Here is a 21,497-nt window from a genome sequence, read left to right as displayed (position 1 = left end):
CATATACCTGCATCCAGCTTACATATCCTCATTGTGACACGCCGTGCCTGGGATGATGTCCTTACATACATCTCATCCCTCTAAAGTAAATGTGCTCTTATAAAAACCCCGCTGTTGACTTCTATTCACGATTCATGGCAGCCCTCTGAGTGCCTGTCACAAGGCAACGCTCTTCTGTCAATCAGGACACTGCTGTGCTGGTCCTTTCTGAACTTGTTATACATCCAAACCAGCCCATGTTAACCAGGCCTTTATTCACAATTGGACAATGAAACTAGCCTGGAATGTTAAGTGATACACTCTGTTAATCATGGTGAAACGGAGCATATCAAATTGGTTTGCAGGCTACAATGAAACTGAATCACCTTTGTCATTTGGCATCACATACAGCTAGATATTCCAGGCTTATACTGTACACATTTGGTACGTTTGACCAAGTCTAATCTTTAATGTCTTCTCTGGTCCTATAGGATTTGATTTGTTATGGTAGTGCTTATAAGACTTTGGTTACATAAGGAGGAGAGCATGTTCCTTACCTCCAGTTAGCCAGGGGCTGGGAGGCCGTCATGGAGTCAGGGATGACGGTGGCGTGCTGGACTGAGGTGTGGGTGAGCTGCTGCCAGGCGGGGGGGAGGAGGATCTGCTGGGTGCCATTGGGCCAGGCCTGCTGAGGGGAGAGAAAAAGAGCAAACGGGGAGAAGAGGTCAGTCACAGAATTAAATACAACACTATTTATATTATATTGTATTTCTATTGTATCTCTATGGGATCATCTGTCACCTAACAACCTTGCATGTCAATTATGTAAGGTACACTTTAATGTAGACAAAGAATGCTACCTAAATAAAAGAGGTGTTGTTTTTGTATCTCTCATTGTTTTAATTCCAGAGATGATGAAGGCATGGGGGAACAAGGGGAAATAATTGAAAGTGTAATAAAAGTTAAGAAATCCTTGTAAAAACACAAAACAGCCAATGGATTGCAGGTACAAGCAGAACAACTGGCCAGTGTGTCAAGTCCTGACCGTAGTTCCTTTTTTATGTCTCTGTTTTCCGTTTCTGTGTTTGCACCATACGGGACTGTTTCGATTTTCATTTCTTTCCTGCACTTTGTTCTTTTGGTATTTTCTCGTGTTCTGAGTTATTAAAGGTATCATGGACACGTACCACGCTGCATTTTGGTCCAAACCTTCTTATTCTTCATCAGAAGAGGAAGACAATCGTTACACAGTGTTACAATAGGCTAGTTAAACAAAGCCAGCTGAACTATCTGGCCTTGTCAGCAGTGCACATCAACAGAGCGCAGATAACTTAGCAAACCAATATTGGTTCTGTGAACTCTGTGAGTTCTGCAAATGTTCTCATAATACAAAAACTGTCCAGTCGTGAATGTTTGTATAAAACATTCGCCTGATGATGCAAGAATATTTCTAGAACACATTTAATCTGTTCTTTATATGTTCCCAGAATGTTTCATTAGGTTGTGGGAGCAGTCTGGTGGGAACATTGTGGGGGAATCAGAAAATATATGTGCGGATGATTCTACAATGTTTATTTTAGGGTGCAAAGAACAGTGTTACAAGAATGTTCCCAGAACACATTGTGTATTTTTTTTAAAGGTTCCCAGGATGTTTATTTGGGTTGTGGGAACATTGTGGAATTTTCTTGGAGTGTTTTTGGGATGTTATCATCCTAATGTTAGATAAAACTCTAACTAGAACTTAATGGGAATCTTAGTTAATGTTCTGGGAATGTTCCCAGTTTGCTGGGAAGACTTTGGATGTGTAGTAAAGATATGCTGCCTCTCCCCTCCTGGTCCCTGTGCTGATGTGTTTGGCATTATCCAAATCAGCTCCGATTTGAATTACATTCACATCGAGGCCCATTCAGGGCTGCTGTGAAAGGAGCTGCTTTGTATTGCTGGTGCAGAATGCAGGGAGTTGGCAGGCATAATATGCCCAGAGTCAGAGATGGGTCTGTGTGTCTGTGTGTGTGTATGTGTGCACATGAACATGTGTGTGTGTGTGTGTGTGTGTGTGTGTGTGTGTGTGTGTGTGTGTGTGTGTGTGTGTGTGTCTGTGTATGCAGCCCTAATAGTTTAATGCAGCTCTATTGATTAGCACTTTAATGTGGGGTATAATTAATTTTTCCTTTAAATAGTGTTTGCATATTCTATTTCCTTCGGCAGCGTCAGTATATTGCAGCACATAGCACAGCACACACAGAAGACAAAGCACTCCATCTTAGGCCTACATCTGCGCTGGGCTTATACAGAGTACAAAGCCTACCTATCACGATGTTATACAATGTACCTGTTATACTCTACTGATAGAAAACGCTTGTAGGGTTTAACCATGTATGACCACTAGCTTGTGGGAGTGGAATTGTTTTGTCTGAGGTATGTTGGGAGAGAGAATTAACTTAAAATGAAAACAGTCAATGGGTGAAGAGGGAGGGAGGCATCTTTAGGTCAACAAAACAAGACCGGGATGTGGATTGTTAAAGGACACAGGCACAGCCAATAGAAAGGCATGAAAACTGGCCAATAGAAGACAACCTAAGCCACATACAGACTCCCTTTACATCTCCCATGGTTATATTCACATCTCAGGTATTTTTATCAACACGCCAAAACCATTAAGAGCCACCAATAATTCCATCTCCTCCTCTCCTCCATCTATCTCTCCAAACATCCTGCTCCATCCATTCCTGGCACTCAGCATTCTTCTGTCGCCGGACGTCTGTGTTGTGTAATCGGCCTGTCTGCTCTGAAATGGTAAACAGGTTAGCAGCCCTTTTTCTTTTCTTCTCAGGACCCATTGCCCCAGTAATCAGAGGCGCTATCTTGCTCCCCACAGCCAACCTCTTCTCCCCGGGTGAAAACCCTTTGTCACCTCGGGGCTCTGAAAGCCCTGGCTCTCACTCCCCAATTGTTTCCAAATTTTCTGCATTCCTGCTCCAGATAAAGGTCTTGCCTTGCTGCCTGGCTGGCGGGACTGGCTGACTGGGGCCCTCCTCCACACTCAGCACCACCCAGCCCCACCTCTGCTCTATAGACGCCTGGGTCGAGGGTGAGCTGCGGCTGCAAAGAGGCTAAAGCCCCAAACACCCATTAGAGACCTCCTCAAGCAGAGGGAATGAAGGATTCAGATCCTCTACATCCATTTATTGGGTGTACTGCTGCTCGACTACATCATCCCTGTGTTTAATATGTGTGCAGCGTGACAGAGGATTCTTTAATGAATCAAATCTGCCAGGATACAGTGTGTCAGTAGACCATAACACAGTAATAGGATGATACTTGCACAATATACTCTTATGTTCATGAACTGTAACATTTTCATTATATTATATATTCCATCATCATACCTTTACTTGGGGCTTTGCACTGTATCATAATTAATATACTGTGAACTATTTTGTGAATGCTTCTGTTGAGACAGTTTTTCCTGAAGTACTGCATTTATGCTACACAGTGAATGCTATAGGGCACAGGGTAACCTTGTAGCCGAGCAAACCCCTCAAACCCTTCCAAGCCTTTTCAAATCTGTCCCTCTCCTCTGAGGCCTATAATTTCAGAGCGCCTGACTTGGAAGCAGCCCTGAAGCTAATCACCATTCGGTATCTGACTGATTAGTCTTCCACACAGTTCAGAGAGCCTCGCTAGCTGCCTACTGCATGATTAACTATAGAAAAGGGAAGCCTTCTGACACCTGGGACTTTACAGGGATATTAAAGCTCTTATTGACATTTCTAGAAACCAGAGGGAGAGGTGTCCTACTACTCTACAACTCTACTTTAATGCTCAACTATACTGGAGGAATAATGCATGGCTGTGTTATTTCAAGGAGGGAGGAGGACACTGGAACCAGGGTTTAACTCACTCAGTCAAAACAAGTGCCTGCAGGGGCAGAGGGATCACAAGAACACCCTGATTGACTCCCCGCCTTGATCAAAGGCTAGCCTGTTATAGAAAAGGATACAGAGGTACGACCTTTTCCAAAGTAGCTTCCATGACCAAATCATACAAAATACCCTGTTAGTCATAGCCATGTGTGTTTAGGTATGAATGTCTCCCAGTAAATAGAATAGGTTCTGTGTATTGTGATCCAGCAAAACAAAGATGAGATATCATTATGAGTTCAGGAGATGCAAACAAGGGACTATATGTGGACCCCCTAATCTCCATGACGACGGAGTCACTACTTCCTACCTGTGTCAACAGGCCTGGCTGGATCTGCAGGGGCTGGGTGCCGGGGGCCTGCGTCACTATGGGAACGGCGTTATCCATCCGCACAGAGTAGCCCGTGTGTTTGGACGGGGAGGCCTGCATACCTGAGAACACACAACACAGAGGTCAACAACAACAACAACACAGAGGTGGTCAACAACAACACAGAGGAGGTCAACAACAACAACACAGAGGAGGTCAACAACAACACAGGGGAGGTCAACAACAACAACACAGAGGAGGTCAACAACACTATGCTTCACACAAAAAAGACCTGCACCTTGGGAGAAACAATGATGTCAAAATTGTTTTAGAAAAAACAACATTTAAACTAGTTGTTTGATATCTCAATAATGAAACTGCACTAAATTACTGATTCAACTTGAAAACAAAAAGGTAGTCATGGCAATATAAATTAAATCCCAATAAACCCTTGGCTGAGTGGAGCAAACTGTCTAATAATGGAAATTCTTATATGCTGTTCCACATAAATCAAACAAAAATAATGTTTTTTTCAATCTTAACAACAAAAACAGAGATCAGACAAAAGCGGTGCTGTAAAAAGCATCAATCAGAGATATGACTAATTAGCTCATAAACATATCGTAGCATCTCGTTTCGAACATGAAGACTGTCATTGCCTTGGGGGGGTCAGTGGAAGGCTTACAGAGTCATTGTAGTGCAGTTCCAGCTCACAGCTTCATAAGCCCTTCTCTCATCAGGAGAAAACTGAACTCGCTGGTGCCAGTCAGGGCTGATCTACTCTACTGAAACTGACTAAGCCTTAGACCTGACTATAGAAAGGCCTGCTCTTTTTAATTAATTAATTTAGCATTTATGTATACAGCTGATCCCATTGCAATCTGTTATCTTTCTGATATTTTTTAAAAGTAAACCTGTTCCAAGATGGCATGAAATAATCACTCATTACAGATGCCTTACCACTGATACAGGATCAGATACTTGTTCACCCCCAATGGTTAAGGGAAAGAGTAATCTGATCCTAGATCTGTGGCCTTGTTACACAGCATACAACAGTTAGTCTAAAGCCTCTTACCTTGGAAGCCAGGTTGGCAGACGATGAGGGCCTGCTGGAAGGGGTCAGGCCGGGCAGCACAGAGCTGAGGGGCCACAGGATGTAGGGGCATGCTCCTCTGTGCCACGGCAGCCATGGAGGCCGCTGAGGGCTGGTAGAGTGCAGATCGGTAGTTTAATATGGAGACATCGGGGTTGCCAAGGGAAAGGGTGGTACTGGTGGTGGAGGGAGCCAGGTTGGTGGCCTAAAGGAATGACGGGATCAAAACGCAAAGCCATAAGGAGATGTTCAGTGGTGGTGGTAAGGTCATGAGGGTTGTTGGGAGACGGGATAGAATCATTCATCAGAAAATAACATTGTCAGTCGTTGTTTTGTTTTTAAACCCCTTTATTCCCCAACTTCATGGTATCCAATTGGTAGTTACAGTCTTGTCTCATCGCTGCAACTCCCTTACGGCACTCGGGAGAGGCGAAGGTGGAGAGCCGTGCGTCCTCCGAAACACAACTCTGCCAAGCCACACTGCTTCTTGACACAATGCCCATTAACCCAGAAGCCAGCCGCACCAATGTGTCGGAGGAAACAATACACCTGTACACCTGGCGATCGTGTCAGCGTGCACTGTGCCCGGCCCGCCACAGGAGTCGTTATTGCACGATGGGACAAGGACATCCCTGCAGCCAAACCCTCCCCTAACCCGGATGACGCTGGGCCAATGGGTCTCCTGGTCGTGACCGGCTGAGACAGAGCCTGGACTCGAACCCAGAATCTCTAGCGGCACAGCTAGCACTGTGATGCAGTGCCTTAGACCACTGGGACACTCGCGAGGACTGTCAATCATTTAATGACATAAACAGTACATTGAGCCACAGGGGCTTACATTGAGCCACAGGGGCTTACATTGAGCCACAGGGGCTGAATTTGTCCATACTGCACATATACAGTGTTAGAGCCGCTACATGTATGCATGTCAGAATAGATTCTGTCTATATGTATTTGTACACAGCTAAATATCCAGAGTACTGATCTAGGACCGCAGTGGAGAAGGTGAAAAGCTTCAAGTTCCTCTGTGTACACATCACTGACAATCTGAAATGGTCCACCCTGTTGCGCCTTGTGAAGAAGGCACAACAGCTTCTCTTCAACATCAGGAGGCTGAATAAATTCAGCTTGGCCCTTAAGACCCTCACAAACTTTGACAGATACACAATTGAGAGCATCCTGTCGGGCTGTATCACCGCCTGGTGCGGCAACTGCACAGCCCGCAATCGAGGGCTCTCCACCCGAGCCACGACCTGTTCACCCCGCTACCATCCAGAAGGCCTGTTCACCCCGCTACCATCCGGAAGGCCTGTTCACCCCGCTACCATCCAGAAGGCCTGTTCACCCCGCTACCATCCAGAAGGCCTGTTCACCCCGTTACCATCCAGAAGGCCTGTTCACCTCGCTACCATCCAGAAGGCCTGTTCACCCCGCTACCATCCAGAAGGCCTGTTCACCCTGCTACCATCCAGAAGGCCTGTTCACCCTGCTACCATCTAGAAGGCCTGTTCACCCCACTACCATCCAGAAGGCGAGGTCAGTAAAAGTGCATCAGACAGTTTCTAGCCGGCTATCAACCGGTTACTCAACACAGCACCTTAGAGGCTGCTGCCCCATATACATAGATATGGAATCACTGGTCACTTTAATAATGTTTACATACTGCTTTAATCATTCAATACAGTTGAAGTCGGAAGTTTACATACTCCTTAGCCAAATACATTTCAACTCAGTTTTTCACAATTCCTGGCATTTAATCCTAGTAAGAATTCCCCGTCTTAGGTCAGTTAGGATCACCACTTTATTTTAAGAATGTGAAATGTCAGAATAATAGTAGCGAGAATGATTTATTTCAGCTTTTATTTCATTCATCACATTCCCAGTGGGTCAGAAGTTTACACTCAATTAGTATTTGGTAGCATTGCCTTTAAATTGTTTAACTTGGGTCAAACATTTCAGGTAGCCTTCCACAAGCTTCCCACAATAAGTTGGGTGAATTCTGGCCCATTCCTCCTGACAGAGCTGGTGTAACTGAGTCAGGTTTGTAGGCCTCTTTGCTCTCACATGCTTTTTCAGTTCTGCCCACAAATTTTCTATGGGATTGAGTTCAGGGCGTTGTGATGGCCACTCCAATATCTTGACTTTGTTGTCCTTAAGCCATTTTGCCACAACTTTGGAAGTATGCTTGGGGTCAATGTCCATTCGGAAGACCCATTTGCGACCAAGCTTTAACTTCCAACTGATGTCTTGAGATGTTGCTCAATTTTCCTACCTCATGATGTCATCTATTTTGTGAAGTGCACCAGTTCCTCCTGCAGCAAAGCACTCCCACAACATGATGCTGCCACCCCTGTGCTTCACGATTGGGATGGTGTTCTTCGGCTTGCAAGCCTCCCTCTTCCAAATATAACGATGGTCATTATGGCCAAACAGTTCTATTTTTGTTTCATCAGACCAGAGGACATTTCTCCAAAAAGTAGTTTTTTATGGCGGTTTTGGAGCAGTGGCTTCTTCCTTGCTGAGCAGCCTTTCAGGTTATGTCAATATAGGACTCGTTTGACTGTGGATATAGATTATTTTGTACCTGTTTCCTCCAGCATCTTCACAAGGTCCTTTGCTGTTGTTCTGGGATTGATTTACACTTTTCACACCAAGGTATGTTAATCTCTAGGAGACAGAACGTGTCTCCTTCCTGAGCGATATGACGGCTGCGTGGTCCTATTGTCACGAACCTCGCCGAGGATGGTGCCTCTTCCTGTTCGGGCGGTGCTCGGCGGTCGTCGTCGCCGGCCTATTAGCTGCCATCGATTCCCTTTCCGTTTGTTTTGGGTTATTGGTTAATTGGGTACACCTGTTTTGTATTAGGGTTTGTTTGTAGGGTATTTAGGGGCACTAGGCCCGCTGGGTATTTGTGCGGGCTTGTTTTTGTTACTCTGTGTTTTGATGGTGTGATTTATTCTTGTATTCTTGAACCCTGCTCTCTGCGCCTGATTCCACCCACCACACCTAGTAGATCGTAACACCTATGGTGTTTATACTTGCGCACTATTGTTTGTACAGATGAACGTGGTACCTTCAGGCGTTTGGAAATTGCTCCCAAGGATGGACCAGACTTGTGGAGGTCTACAATTTATTTTCTTAGGTCTTGGCTGATTTCTTTTGATTTTCTCATGATGTCAAGCAAAGAAGCACTGAGTTTGAAATACATCCACAGGTACACATCCAATTGAATCAAATGATGTCAATTAGCCTATCAGAAGCTTCTAAAGCCATGACATAATTTTCTGGAATTTCCCAAGCTGTTTAAAGGCACCATCAACTTAGTGTATGTAAACTCCTACCCACTGGAATTGTGATACAATGTGTTATAAGTGAAATAATCTGTCTGTAAACAATTGTTGGAAAAATGGAGGGACTATAGATTGTTAACAAGAAATGACTGGAGTGGTTGAAAAAAGACTTTTAATGACTCCAACCTAAATGTATGTAAACTTTCGACTTCAACTGTATGTATATACTGTAAATTATTCTACTGTATTTATTATTCTACTGTACTGTATTTAGTCAATGCCACTCCGACAATGCTCGTCCTAATATTGATATATTTCTTAACGCCATTTTTTTACTTTATATTTGTGTGTATTGTTAAGATTTGTTAGATATTACTGCACTGTTGGGGCTAGGAACACAAGCATTTCGCTGCACCCGCAATAACATCTGCTAAATATGTGTATGTGACCAATTAAATTTCACTTGATTTGACCAGGTCCTCTCTGTCCACATTATCTTATTCATTATGACATAAAATACAAAACTGATCCCAGATCAACACTCTCAGACACTTTGTGAATATGGGCCATGGTAAGGTTAGATGAAAAGGCGATATGGAGACGAGTGACAGCGATCCTTTTCCCTCCAGTCTTTCTCTTAGCTACACAACAATATGTCTGAACGCACCCAAATCATCCTGGACCCAGTACTCAAGACAAGCAATTATCTCTGAGAAGGGTCAACATAGAGAGAGGCTTCCTAAGTGAAAAAGAATCATGCTTATGAAATGTTTTTAAAATTGAAATGTTGCTTAACAGTCTAATAATGAGTAGTTAAGGGGCAAACTGACATTTTGTCTCTCGACTTCACTATCTTGACTCCACATCGCTATCCTTATTTAGCAGCCATATTTCTAAGGTGTCAGGCACTTGAAATATACGCTGTAAAACTTGTGCCGTATATATTAGGGTAAACCATGGCAAACAAATATTCTTGTTGGATAAGTTTAGGTAGTCCCTCCCTGTTTCAGTCCATTTTTCTTCCATTTAGTGCCTCAAGAATACTACCCTGGGCATGGGGAGACCATCAATGAGGCCTAAGTAAGGCTTAAAGATGGCCTTGATATGAACAAATGCTTTTAAAGACACGCAGTGCGCTCAAGTCTTAAATCAAATCAAATGTATTCGACAACACCCAAACTAATTACTGTCTTTTCATTAAGCCTGTGTGGTTGAAAATTCAGAGACGGCATGTTCATTTTTCATTTTGCACTTCTTAGCGAGCTCAATGAGCACCGTTGGAGATAATCAATATGACAGTGTGGTATTCATCATGCACAACAACGAGAGAGCCTGCAAACAAATAAACTCTAAGACGTTTAAACGTTCCACCATCTAAATAAATCACTAACGTAGCACTGCCTATATCGCCCTGAACCAAGGCGCTCGGAGAAAACATTACGTTAATCCATTTAAATTATATAGTGAAGTCTAGTTTTACCTCATTCTGCACAGAGTGGGTTCTGTAACAGTCAATATAGTATGTTTGGTGATAAAGAACACCTATTTGTAAAATGTTGGTAGAAATGTTACACATAGGGAGGTTCAGGACCTCTCTACTGTATGTGTAACATCATAGTAAAATAAAGGGTTGTATTGCAAAAGGAAATAGCAAAAGGGCATTATACTGAGAAAGAGGTTAATCTGTGGACATCGGAGGGTTAAGATCAGAATGAATGGTGGATTGGCCACTGTGGCTGAAACTCCAGCGCCTGAAAAAAGTTATTTAACTACAGGTACTCTAGATGTTAGCGAAAGAGCTGTAAGTAGCAGTATAAGTATTGTTGTCTGTTAGTTTACTCCAATTAGGGTAGGGATGGTAGGGTAGGGGGAGAAATGTATAGAAACAAATATATACAAAGTACACTGTTGGTACAACCTGGGTATGAATGGTGAGGAGTGTGTTGAGTAAAACCATCAACACTGTGTATGGTAGGTACCTGGTTGTGCACAGTGTTGAGCTGGTTGTTGAAGGTCATGGTAAGGTTGGTAGAGGTGCTGGGGGCCACGTGGGTGATGAAAGGGGTCTTGCTCTGGTTGACTGTGTCGTACATGCCCACACGACGCTTACAGATGTCCATGTTCTGGAAGCAGGACTTGACACTGTGAAGAGAGGGAGGGGGAGAGAAGAAGGGAGGGAGGGAGAACGGGAGAGAGAGAGAGAGTTACATGTGCCCCAGTTAAATATTTATCAGTTATGACTTTCTCCAGATAATCTGTTCCTCCCAGCTAACAGCTAACTGTCTAAATGAGAAATGTGAGGGGATCTCTAGACGTACTGTGTGCTGTGGGGGAAGTCAAGGAGGTGGGTCATGGTTACGAATGGGTGATTGAGGGTCTCGATGGGGGTGATCCGTTTGTCCGCGTCGATCGTAAGCATCTTGGTCAACAAGTCGATGAACTCTCTACGGTCTGCCTTCTCCGCCAGCATGTCACTGCCCTCCAAATCTGATGTCATATTCACCTGCAAACAGACCCAACACACATACACTTTTAATTATAATTTCAGTCTGCAGAGGGTCTTTTGCAAATGACACCCTATAATCCCTTTATAGTGCACTACTTTTGGCACCCTATTATGTACAGTGGGGCAAAAAAGTATTTAGTCAGCCACCAATTGTGCAAGTTCTCCCACATAAAAAGATGAGAGAGGCCTGTAATTTTCATCATAGGTACACTTCAACTATGACGGACAAAATGAGGAAAAAAATGTAGGATTTTTAATGAATTTATTTGCAAATTATGGTGGAAAATAAGTATTTGGTCACCTACAAACAAGCAAGATTTCTGGCTCTCACAGACCTGTAACTTATTATTTAAGGGGCTCCTCTGTCCTCCACTCGTTACCTGTATTAATGTCACCTGTTTGAACTTGTTATCAGTATAAAAGACACCTGTCCACAACCTCAAACAGTCACACTCCAAACTCCACTATGGCCAAGACCAAAGAGCTGCCAAAGGACACCAGAAACAAAATGGTAGACCTGCACCAGGCTGGGAAGACTGAATCTGCAATAAGTAAGCAGCTTGGTTTGAAGAAATGAACTGTGGGAGCAATTATTAGGAAATGGAAGACATACAAGACCACTGATAATCTCCCTCGATCTGGGGCTCCATGCAAGATCTCACCCCGTGGGGTGAAAATGATCGCAAGAACGGTGAGCAAAAATCCCAGAACCACACGGGGGGACCTAGTGAATGACCTGCAGAGAGCTGGGACCAAAGTAACAAAGCCTACCATCAGTAACACACTACGCCGCCAGGGACTCAAATTCTGCAGTTCCAGACGTGTCCCCCTGCTTAAGCCAGTACATGTCCAGGCCCGACTGAAGTTTGCTAGAGAGCATTTGGATGATCCAGAAGAAGACTGGGAGAATGTCATATGGTCAGATGAAACCAAAATATAACTTTTTGGTAAAAACTCAACTCATCGTGTTTGTAGGACAAAGAATGCTGAGTTGCATCCAAAGAACACCATACCTACTGTGAAGCATGGGGGTGGAAACATCATGCTTTGGGGCTGTTTTTCTGCAAAGGGACCAGGACGACTGATCCGTGTAAAGGAAAGAATGAATGGGACCATGTATCGTGAGATTTTGAGTGAAAACCTCCTTCCATCAGCAAGGGCATTGAAGATGAAACATGGCTGGGTCTTTCAGCATGACAATGATCCCAAACACACCGCCCAGGCAAACAAAGGAGTGGCTTCATAAGAAGCATTTCAAGGTCCTGGAGTGGCCTAGCCAGTCTCCATATCTCAACCCCATAGAAAATCTTTGGAGGGAGTTGAAAGTCCGTGTTGCCCAGCAACAGCCCCAAAACATCACTGCTCTAGAGGAGATCTGCATGGAGGAATGGGCCAAAATACCAGCAACAGTGTGTGAAAACTTTGTGAAGACTTACAGAAAACGTTTGACCTCTGTCATTGCCAACAGAGGGTATATAACAAAGTATTGAGATAAACTTTTGTTATTGACCAAATACTTATTTTCCACCATAATTTGCAAATAAATTCATTAAAAATCCTACAATGTGATTTTCTGGATTTTTTCCCCTCATTTTGTCTGTCATAGTTGAAGTGTACCTATGATGAAAATTACAGGCCTCTCTCATCTTTTTAAGTGGGAGAACTTGCACAATTGGGGGCTGACTAAATACTTTTTTGCACCACTGTATATAGTGCACTACTTTTGACTAGAGCCCTATGGGGCCTGGTCAAAAGTAGTGCACTATATAGTGAATAGGGTGCCATTTCAGAGGCAGCCTGAGTGTTGTACTGTACTGTTGCTGCAAACAACAGGAAAAAAACTGCAATTTTTTTTATATAACTATTAAAAAACACATACAGTAATGGGTGTCGACATCAGTGTCACGGGACAAAGTGATAACCATTCACCTTACTGACATTACAAACATTTCCACTGGTATTCATAACAGAGTGGAGCAACTTAACTTCCACTAGCACCGTCACAGAGAGTTTTATCTACTGCCCGAGAAGTGAAAATAAACACAAAAATAAACCTGATACGCATTGCTGTTTGCTTATTAAAAGAGACACAAAGGACACCTTCTGATCAGCCTCTGAGCGCCTCTAGAGCTGACATAGACACAACTTTATTTAAATATTCTAGATTACTTCTGGGAGACTTCTTTCAGAGCATAATGTTGGTTCATCTGTCCTAAGCATTCTAGCTGAGGTTTTTGAAGAAACACTGGACAGCAGTGCAGCAGAAATCTCCTTGGGTGGAAAGTTAGCAGTGTTTGGAGACAGAGGCAGGGACATAGGTAGACACAAAGAGAGAGGTAGAGGCTGAGAGATAGGTAGAGGCTGAGAGATAGGTAGAGGCAGAGAGAAAGGTAGATGCTGAGAGGGAGGTAGCGGCAGAGAGAGGTAGAGAGAGAGAGGTAGAGGCTGAGAGAGAGGTAGAGGCAGAGATAGAGAGCGAGGTAGAGGCAGAGAGAAAGGTAGATGCTGAGAGAGAGGTAGAGGCAGAGATAGAGGTAGAGAGGGAGGTAGAGGCTGAGAGAGAGGTAGAGAGAGAGGTAGAGGCTGAGAGAGAGGTAGATGCAGAGCGAGAGGTAGAGGTAGAGAGAGAGGTAGAGAGAGAGGTAGATGTAGAGAGAGAGGTAGAGAGAGAGGTAGAGGTAGAGAGAGAGGTAGACGCTGAGAGAGAGGTAGAGGGAGAGAGTGAGGTAGAGGTAGAGAGATAGGTAGAGGGAGAGGTAGAGTCTGAGAGAGAGTTAGAGGGTGAGAGTGAGGTAGAGGCTGAGAGAGAGGTAGAGGGAGAGGTAGAGGCTGAGAGAGAGGTAGAGGCTGAGAGAGGTAGAGGCTGAGAGAGGTAGAGACAGAGGGGAGGTAGAGGCAGAGAGTTAGGTAGAGGCAGAGAGAGAGGTAGAGGAAGAGGCAAAGGCTGGGGCAGAGATAGATAGAGAGGTAGAGGCAGGGGCTGAGGCAGAAGCAGAGGGAGGTCGAGGAAGAGTCACAGGCTGAGGAGGCAAAGACTGATCTGATCTGGAGCAGCCCACAGCCTTCAGTGGCATATCTATGTCTGGGGTACAGGGACACAGACAGGGTCAGGGATAGGCATGCTGTTTATTGGGATTACCATGACAAGATAGTGGGCCCGTTTTTCATGAAGACACACGGCTTATCTCTGTAGCCCTGCTACAGAGACTATCTGATGTACAGCCAGTAAACGCCAACCAATCTGATTCAGTTCTCATTCAAGTTATTCAGGCTCTGTCCCTAACCCCTCCCCGCCTCGCACATCAGCACTTGGCGTGATAAAGGAATAATCTCTGGAATGAGGTGAGGAAATAACCACACTGTCCTCTAAGAGGGAAAGATGACTTTGGGAAATGCGCTCGGTCGGATTGCAAATATGTCGCCTCGCCTCTGTATGTCTGAACAGTAGAAATGTACGTATTTTAATGTTACAGAGAATACCATGCATAGGTACTGTAGAGTAGATAGATTAAATGCAGAGACAGAGCAATGTCTCCATAGGAGTGTGCTTTATAATTAAGTTCAAGAGCAGCAAAGCAGTAGAAGACTTTTAGCATAACCATCACTTCTCTTTATCCTGCTACAACACAAAAACCAAAAACATTGAGTATAGTCCTATATTCAAATCAAATCAAATTGTATTTGTCACATGCGCCAAATACAACAGGTTTAGACCTTACCGTGAAATGCTTACTTACAAGCCCTTAACCAACAATGCAAATCAAGAAATAGTTATGAAAATATTTACTAAATTAACTAAGGTCAAAAAAGGTATAAAAAGTAACACAATAAAATAACAATAACGAGGCTATATACAGGGGGTACATACAAGTCAATGTGCGGGGGTACAGGTTACTCGAGGGAATTTGTACAATTTGTCCTATCTCAACCTCCAGGATTTATGCTGTAGTAGTTTGTGTGTCGGGGGGCTAGGGCCAGTCTGTTATATCTGGAGTATTTCTCCTGTCTTATCCAGTGTCCTGTGTGAATTCTCTCTCTCTCTCTCTCTCTCTCTCTCTCTCTCTCTCTCTCTCTCTCTCTCTCTCTCTCTCTCTCTCTCTCTCTCTCTCTCTCTCTCTCTCTCTCTCTCTCTCTCTCTCTCTCTCTCTCTCTCTCTCTCTCTCTCTCTCTCTCTCTCTCTCTCTCTCTCTCTCTCTCTCTCTCTCTCTCTCTCTCTCTCTCTCTCTCTCTCTCGACCTGAGCCCTAGGACCATGCCTCTGACCTAATGACTCCTTGCTGTCCCCAGTCCATCTGGCCGTGCTGCTGCTCCAGTTTCAACTGTTCTGCCTGCGGCTATGGAATCCTGACCTGTTCACCGGGCGTGCTACCTGTCCCAGTCCTGCTGTTTTCAACTCTAGAGACAGCAGGAGCGGTAGAGATACTCTGAATGATCGGCTATGAAAAGCCAACTGACATTTACTCCTGAGCTGCTGACTTGTTGCACCCTAGGTTTAGGCCTTTCTAGGGAGTTTTTCCTAGCCACCGTGCTTCTACACCTGCATTGCTTGCTGTTTGGGGTTTTAGGCTGGGTTTCTGCATAGCACTAAGATATCAGCTGATGTAAGAAGGGCTTTATAAACAAATTAGATTTGATTTGATTTGTACGTGTAGGTAGGGGTAAAGTGACTATGCAAGGATAATAAACAACGAGTAGCAGCAGTGCAAAAACAAAAGAGCTATCTAAATAGTCCGGTACCACTTCCCGTGCAGTAGCAGAGACAACAGTCTATGACTTGGGTGACTGGAGTCTTAGACAATTTTGTGGGCCTTCCTCTGACAGCGACTAGTATATAGGTCCTGGATGGCAGGAAGCTTGGCCCCATTGATGTACTGGCCCGTACGCACTACCCTCTGTAGCGATGGTTACTTGTTGCCATACCATTAAGATGCAACCGGTCAAGATGCTCTCAATGGTGCAACGTTTTGAGGATCTGGGGACTTAAGTGAAACTGAACGTGAGGAGCAGTATGCTTGTATTTCAGCGATTGCTTCACTGTCAGTAACGTTATTGTAAAGTCATGCTGGGTCTCAAAGTGGTGTGGTTAAAATGTACTCACCACCCAGATGTCTTGCCCTCCCTAATTATCTTTAGACCTCCATCAGGCTCCATTCAGTTCAGCTGGGATTGGAGATGGGTCCTCCAGAACTTTAAGTTCTCCCCACATTTCCCACGACAGTGTGGAGGCAACAACAATCTCAACATGGGCAGACATCCCGGTAACTGACCCAAATCTCTCTCTCCAGTCCCTCTGTGCCTTCAGCTATCGTCCATTATACAAATGAAGACAGATGTCCACACTGCTTATTTATTTATCTAGCCCTGGATTCTGAGCCTGAGATTTTCTCCTCATTAGGACTGGCTCTCAGTCTACTCTGTTTCTTTCAGTAACCTTGTGTGTGTGTGTGTGTGTGTGTGTGTGTGTGTGTGTGTGTGTGTGTGTGTGTGTGTGTGTGTGTGAGCGTAGTATGGATCAGAGAGGATCAGAGTGAGTGCTGACCCTGGTGATCAGGTCTGTGCATGTTGATTTCATTAGACCACTGTTTTGTGTCTGGGAGTAGGAGCAGCTTGGAGGTATGGCCTCCTAAACTAGCTCAGGCAGAGGCACTAACTTCACTGAGCACCGCTGCCTCTGTGGCTGCACGCTATGCATGCTATGCCAGACCTGGAGCACTCTGGCTGGGCACAGGTCAACGCTAATAGTCCAGATGGGACAACAGTGAAGTGAACACATGTGTAGGTTTGCATGAGGTGGAGGATCCCAAGGGCTTTTTGTGCCAGACTGTGTGCGTGTTGTGTGTTGCCTGTGTGTGTGTGTGTGTGTGTGTGTTGTCTGTGTGTGTGTGTTGTCTGTGTGTGTGTGTGTGTGTGTTGTCTGTGTGTGTGTGTGTGTGTGTGTGTGTGTGTGTGTGTGTGTGTGTGTGTGTGTGTGGAAGAAACTGCAGTCATATTACCTGACTTAAATGGTCATGTACATTGACAGCTCCTTATCCTCCCTTGAAGAAACAATACATTTTTGATGCCTGGGAAATGTATCAGGGTTTCAATGCGTCATTACCTGTATGTACTGTATGTGTGCTGGAAAAACGAGTATGTTTGGGCGGGTGACAGTAAGAACAAAATATGGACAGAGACACTATCATATCATCATAATCTGCTAAATGTGTTTAGGTCTGTCTCAACTGTCTCTCCCACCGTGATCAGAATGAGCATTAGGGAGAGGAGACAAGTTGTGAGACGAGTGACATAACATATAAAGCTGTCTGTTGACTGTGCTTTCCACACCAGGGTTGGGTATGAGTCACTTTCTGGTTACTTAACATTGTAATGTGTCCTCTCTTTGCTTTATCAAACAAATGGGTTCCCACAAGTTTTCCCTCTGTAAGTAAACCTTGGCTGGTGAGAGCAGGGTCATGTACATTAGGCACCAAACAGAAGAAACCGGACTGAAACAGGCTGGGACTACCTGGACTTGTCCAACAAGAAACACCTATTTTCTTTTTACTAATGAATACAACCTAGCATAGGGCTAAAGGCTAACTCACTGAGTCATAGACACAACACTGTCTGGGTTCCCACACTGCAGCTCCTCTAACCTTCTCTGTCATGTTGTGTACATGTACTACACATACACATCCAATTATGGGATGTCCACAACATTCTACCCAGCTTAAATAAAAAAGCAAACTACACACATCAAAGACTGTGATGTGACCGAGTTGACCACATGCTCGACTCCGATACTGGTCTGTCATTTATTAAGGAGAAAACAAGAAAAGAAGAATCAGAAATGAGGAAGGGATTCGGTCAGAGTGCAGCTGCTTTCATTTCCCTCTGAGACTAACTGCATATGCATTGGGGTGTCTGCTGCCTGAGGGTGTGTGTGTGTTTTTTATTTTACCTTTATTTTACTAGGCAAGTCAGTTAAGAACAAATTCTTATTTTCAATGACGGCCTAGGAACGGTGGGTTAACTGCCTGTTCAGGGGCAGAACGACAGATTTGTACCTTGTCAGCTCGGGGATACGAACTTGCAACCGAAACTTTCGGTTACTAGTCCAACACTCTAACCACTAGGCTACCCTGCCGCCCCGTGTGTGTGTGTGTGTGTGTGTGTGTGTGTGTGTGTGTGTTGTATATACAGTGCTCTGAACCTGAGCCATATCATCCAGGCAGTTAAAGATGTACTTCCGGGCCTCCTTGGACTTGATCACCGTCTCTCCCTCATGGTCCTCTGGTGTCTGTGGAGAGAAGACAAGAAGCAGATGTTCCATTCAGTTCCCATCAGAGTTCCTCTAGTCTCTGAAAATATTTACATTTTCCTTATTACAGATTCATGTTAACCAGCAGCAGGACTGAGCAAGCTAGCAGGACTGAGCTAGCTAGCTAGCAGGACTGTGCAAGATATCAGGACTGAGCTAGCTAGCAAGAATGAGAAAGTTGGCAGGACTGAGCTAGCTAGCAGGCCTGAGCTAGCTAGCTAGCAGGACTGAGCAAGCTAACAGGACTGAGCTAGCTAGCAGGACTGAGCTAGCAGGAATGAGCAAGTTAGCAGCACTGAGCTAGCTAGCAGGACTGAGCTAGCAGGAATGAGCAGGTTAGCAGCACTGAGCTAGCTAGGAGGAATGAGAATGCCCTTTTAGCAACCCTGGGGTAACACACAAACACTAATCAAACAGCCATGTCTGGGGAGCAGGGCTGGCGTGGTGGAATACATACACATCTGTGCTCACACACACACAAACGTGCGCATGGACACACACACACAGGCAGGGACACACATATACGCATGGAAACACACAAATACACATACACACCCACAATAATCTTACAGACCTATTAGCAGAGGAACACTCTCTGACAAAACACTGTAGTATTACAGTATCATAATGTTCACGGTTGCTGTCAAATGGAAAAACGCAGCAAGCCAAGATCGAAGTGAAGCTTAGCAATCCCTCTGACAACCCTATCCCTGTGTCTGACTCAGTGAAGGGGAAAAAGTTGTTGGTTGCTAGCGATTCGATTTTCCACATGCCAACAACCATGGAAAAAGATGCAGTTGCAGCTTTGTTATAATATACATAGTAATAACTGTCTGTGACAGGCTCTTGTATAACTTGAGAGCACACACGCACACACACGTTCTCACACACACACACACACACACACGCAAACACACACACTTTAAAACAGACAGGTTGTTATCATCCAAACTTACTGAAAGGTCAACATTAGTATGCAAGGAGCACACTATATTATTGGATGTCAATGTAGCATTGTTGTGTGTCATTTTGTACGGATAAGAACTAAGGTATGTGTCCTAAATGGTACCCTATTCCAGGGCTTCACAAATAATGACATTTTAATTGAAATTGCAATATTGACATGTGCAATATCCACATCGCAAGAGACTGCACTTTTTTTACGCCATGAATGTAACATTCAAATGTAATAAGGGTCCCCTGGGAAACTCTGACTAAGACATTGGTTTCTACCCTGTCACAACAACTTCTACTATACCTGGGAAACTCTGACCAACACTTTGGTTTCTACCCCGTCACAACAACTTCTACTGTACCTGGGAAACTCTGACCAATACTTTGGTTTTACCTCGTCACAACAACTTCTACTGTACCTGGGAAACTCTGACCAACACTTTGGTTTCTACCCCGTCACAACAACTTCTACTGTACCTGGGAAACTCTGACCAACACTTTGGTTTCTACCCCGTCACAACAACTTCTACTGTACCTGGGAAACTCTGACCAACACTTTGGTTTCTACCCCGTCACAACAACTTCTACTGTACCTGGCTTTTTCATTAGTTGTCATGCCAAACAACACCAACTATAGAATCTGAACACACATTTAATTTCGCAATATTTGGTAAAAAAACGTAATTTGATTATTTGCCAACGTCGTGCACCCCTACCCTATTCCCTATATAGTGCACTACCTTAGAACAGGGTCAAAAATAGTGCACTTTATAGGCACTACGGTGCCATTTAAGACACACTTGTGTTGAGACCTGATCAATCTTGGAAGAGAACATCACTAAGTGCAGTGGAGCAGTGAATATAGCTGTATCCAGCTGAGATATTAGTATTGTGGAGTCAGGACGTGCAACACAAAACTGTCTGCAGATACGCCACATGACACAATACATTTTACCCAGTTAATGAGGAAAAAACAGGACAGCTCCACTGAGTCCCTGCATAGAGGTGTGTGTGTGTGTGTGTGTGTGTGTGTGTGTGTGTGTGTGTGTGTGTGTGTGAAGAGACACCCCCCAAGCTGGATTCGTCAGACCCAGTTCCAGTTACCAAATCCTCTCACACAAATCCATGTAGCTGTCATTAGGCTTTCACTCTGTTTAGAGCCAGCGTTGAGTCTCACTGTGAATGCCTCACAATGAGCTTCTATAGTTGTACAGTATTGACTCCCCTGGAACAACGCTCTGTGAAACCTAACTGCTCTTTTGATCTATATGGAAAGTTTTGGTGCAACAAAAGGGCAATCATAATTAGTATTTTTCTGCGTGTGTGTGTGTGTGTGTGTGTGTGTGTGTGCTACAGGCCTACCTTCAGCCTCCACAGGGGGTAGTTGGTGGAGTCTGTGTCTCTGTTGAAGAATCTGGTAGTCTTAGTCCCTGCACTCAGGAGGTACTCCGCAGGCAGCCCCTGTGTCTGAGAGATGTATCGGATCTACAGGAGGACAAATATCAAATAACACATCAACTATGCATTCAGAGTTTCACACAATCATCCAAACAGCATTAAAATTAAGACATGAAAAATAAGACATGATTAATTGGATATTGTTTTGCCCTTTTGAGGCAAATTGATTTAACTGAAAATCTTAGTGAGTTAGAAAATCATTGCTGGGGGAAATCATTGGGGGTAATTATGCTATAATAATCATAACTCCCCAATATGTTCACTGCAGAGGGAATATGCCCAGACCCATACTGATGCAGTATCATCCATTATTAATAAAATGACAGTGTGTGACAGGTTGTGTTGTACATTAGATGTGACACATTTTCACAGCAGGGTCAACCTGGTGAGGTCATGTGGTCAGGAAAAACTCTGCCCTAACTGGCCATGAGTTTTCACCGACCAGAAAACCTATCCAAGAAAAACACCTGGAGAGATCTGATGTCAGGCAGTATCAGATGCTGCCTGGGTTCCTGTGTGTACTGTGTATGGTTAGTCCTGTTATGTGAGTGATAGGAATGAGGCCTGTGTGTGAGTGCGTGTGTGTGCATGCATGCGTCTCTGTTTGTGTCTGTGTGGTGTCACGTCTCCTCCGACAGACAGGCAGTTCCTGATCCCTCTGCAACCTCTCTGTTTATCCCAGCAG

General features: G+C 44.4%; 1 protein-coding gene across 14 annotated transcripts in view; it reads right to left on the bottom strand.

Moving 5' to 3' along the window:
- Positions 1 to 21,497, bottom strand: part of LOC139373975 (homeodomain-interacting protein kinase 2-like) — a 109,473-nt gene that overhangs the window by 6,515 nt on the left and 81,461 nt on the right. For 8 of the 14 annotated variants that reach the window (XM_071115041.1, XM_071115045.1, XM_071115046.1 and 5 more), the window contains exons 4-10: positions 20,717 to 20,839; positions 18,281 to 18,379; positions 10,914 to 11,098; positions 10,575 to 10,737; positions 5,288 to 5,510; positions 4,213 to 4,334; positions 537 to 667 (exon numbers count right to left, since the gene is read on the bottom strand). In XM_071115041.1, coding sequence (XP_070971142.1) covers positions 537 to 667; positions 4,213 to 4,334; positions 5,288 to 5,510; positions 10,575 to 10,737; positions 10,914 to 11,098; positions 18,281 to 18,379; positions 20,717 to 20,839 — 1,046 coding nt within the window. The remainder of the gene's footprint in view (positions 1 to 536; positions 668 to 4,212; positions 4,335 to 5,287; positions 5,511 to 10,574; positions 10,738 to 10,913; positions 11,099 to 18,280; positions 18,380 to 20,716; positions 20,840 to 21,497) is intronic. The other 6 variants (XM_071115049.1, XM_071115044.1, XM_071115084.1 and 3 more) reach the window with 3 other exon arrangements.

Source organism: Oncorhynchus clarkii, chromosome 2 (genome assembly GCF_045791955.1).
Source record: "Oncorhynchus clarkii lewisi isolate Uvic-CL-2024 chromosome 2, UVic_Ocla_1.0, whole genome shotgun sequence".
NCBI classification, from domain to species: domain Eukaryota; kingdom Metazoa; phylum Chordata; class Actinopteri; order Salmoniformes; family Salmonidae; genus Oncorhynchus; species Oncorhynchus clarkii.
The sequence above is the reverse complement of the archived record's forward strand: the minus strand, read 5'-3'. Positions and strand labels throughout refer to the sequence as shown.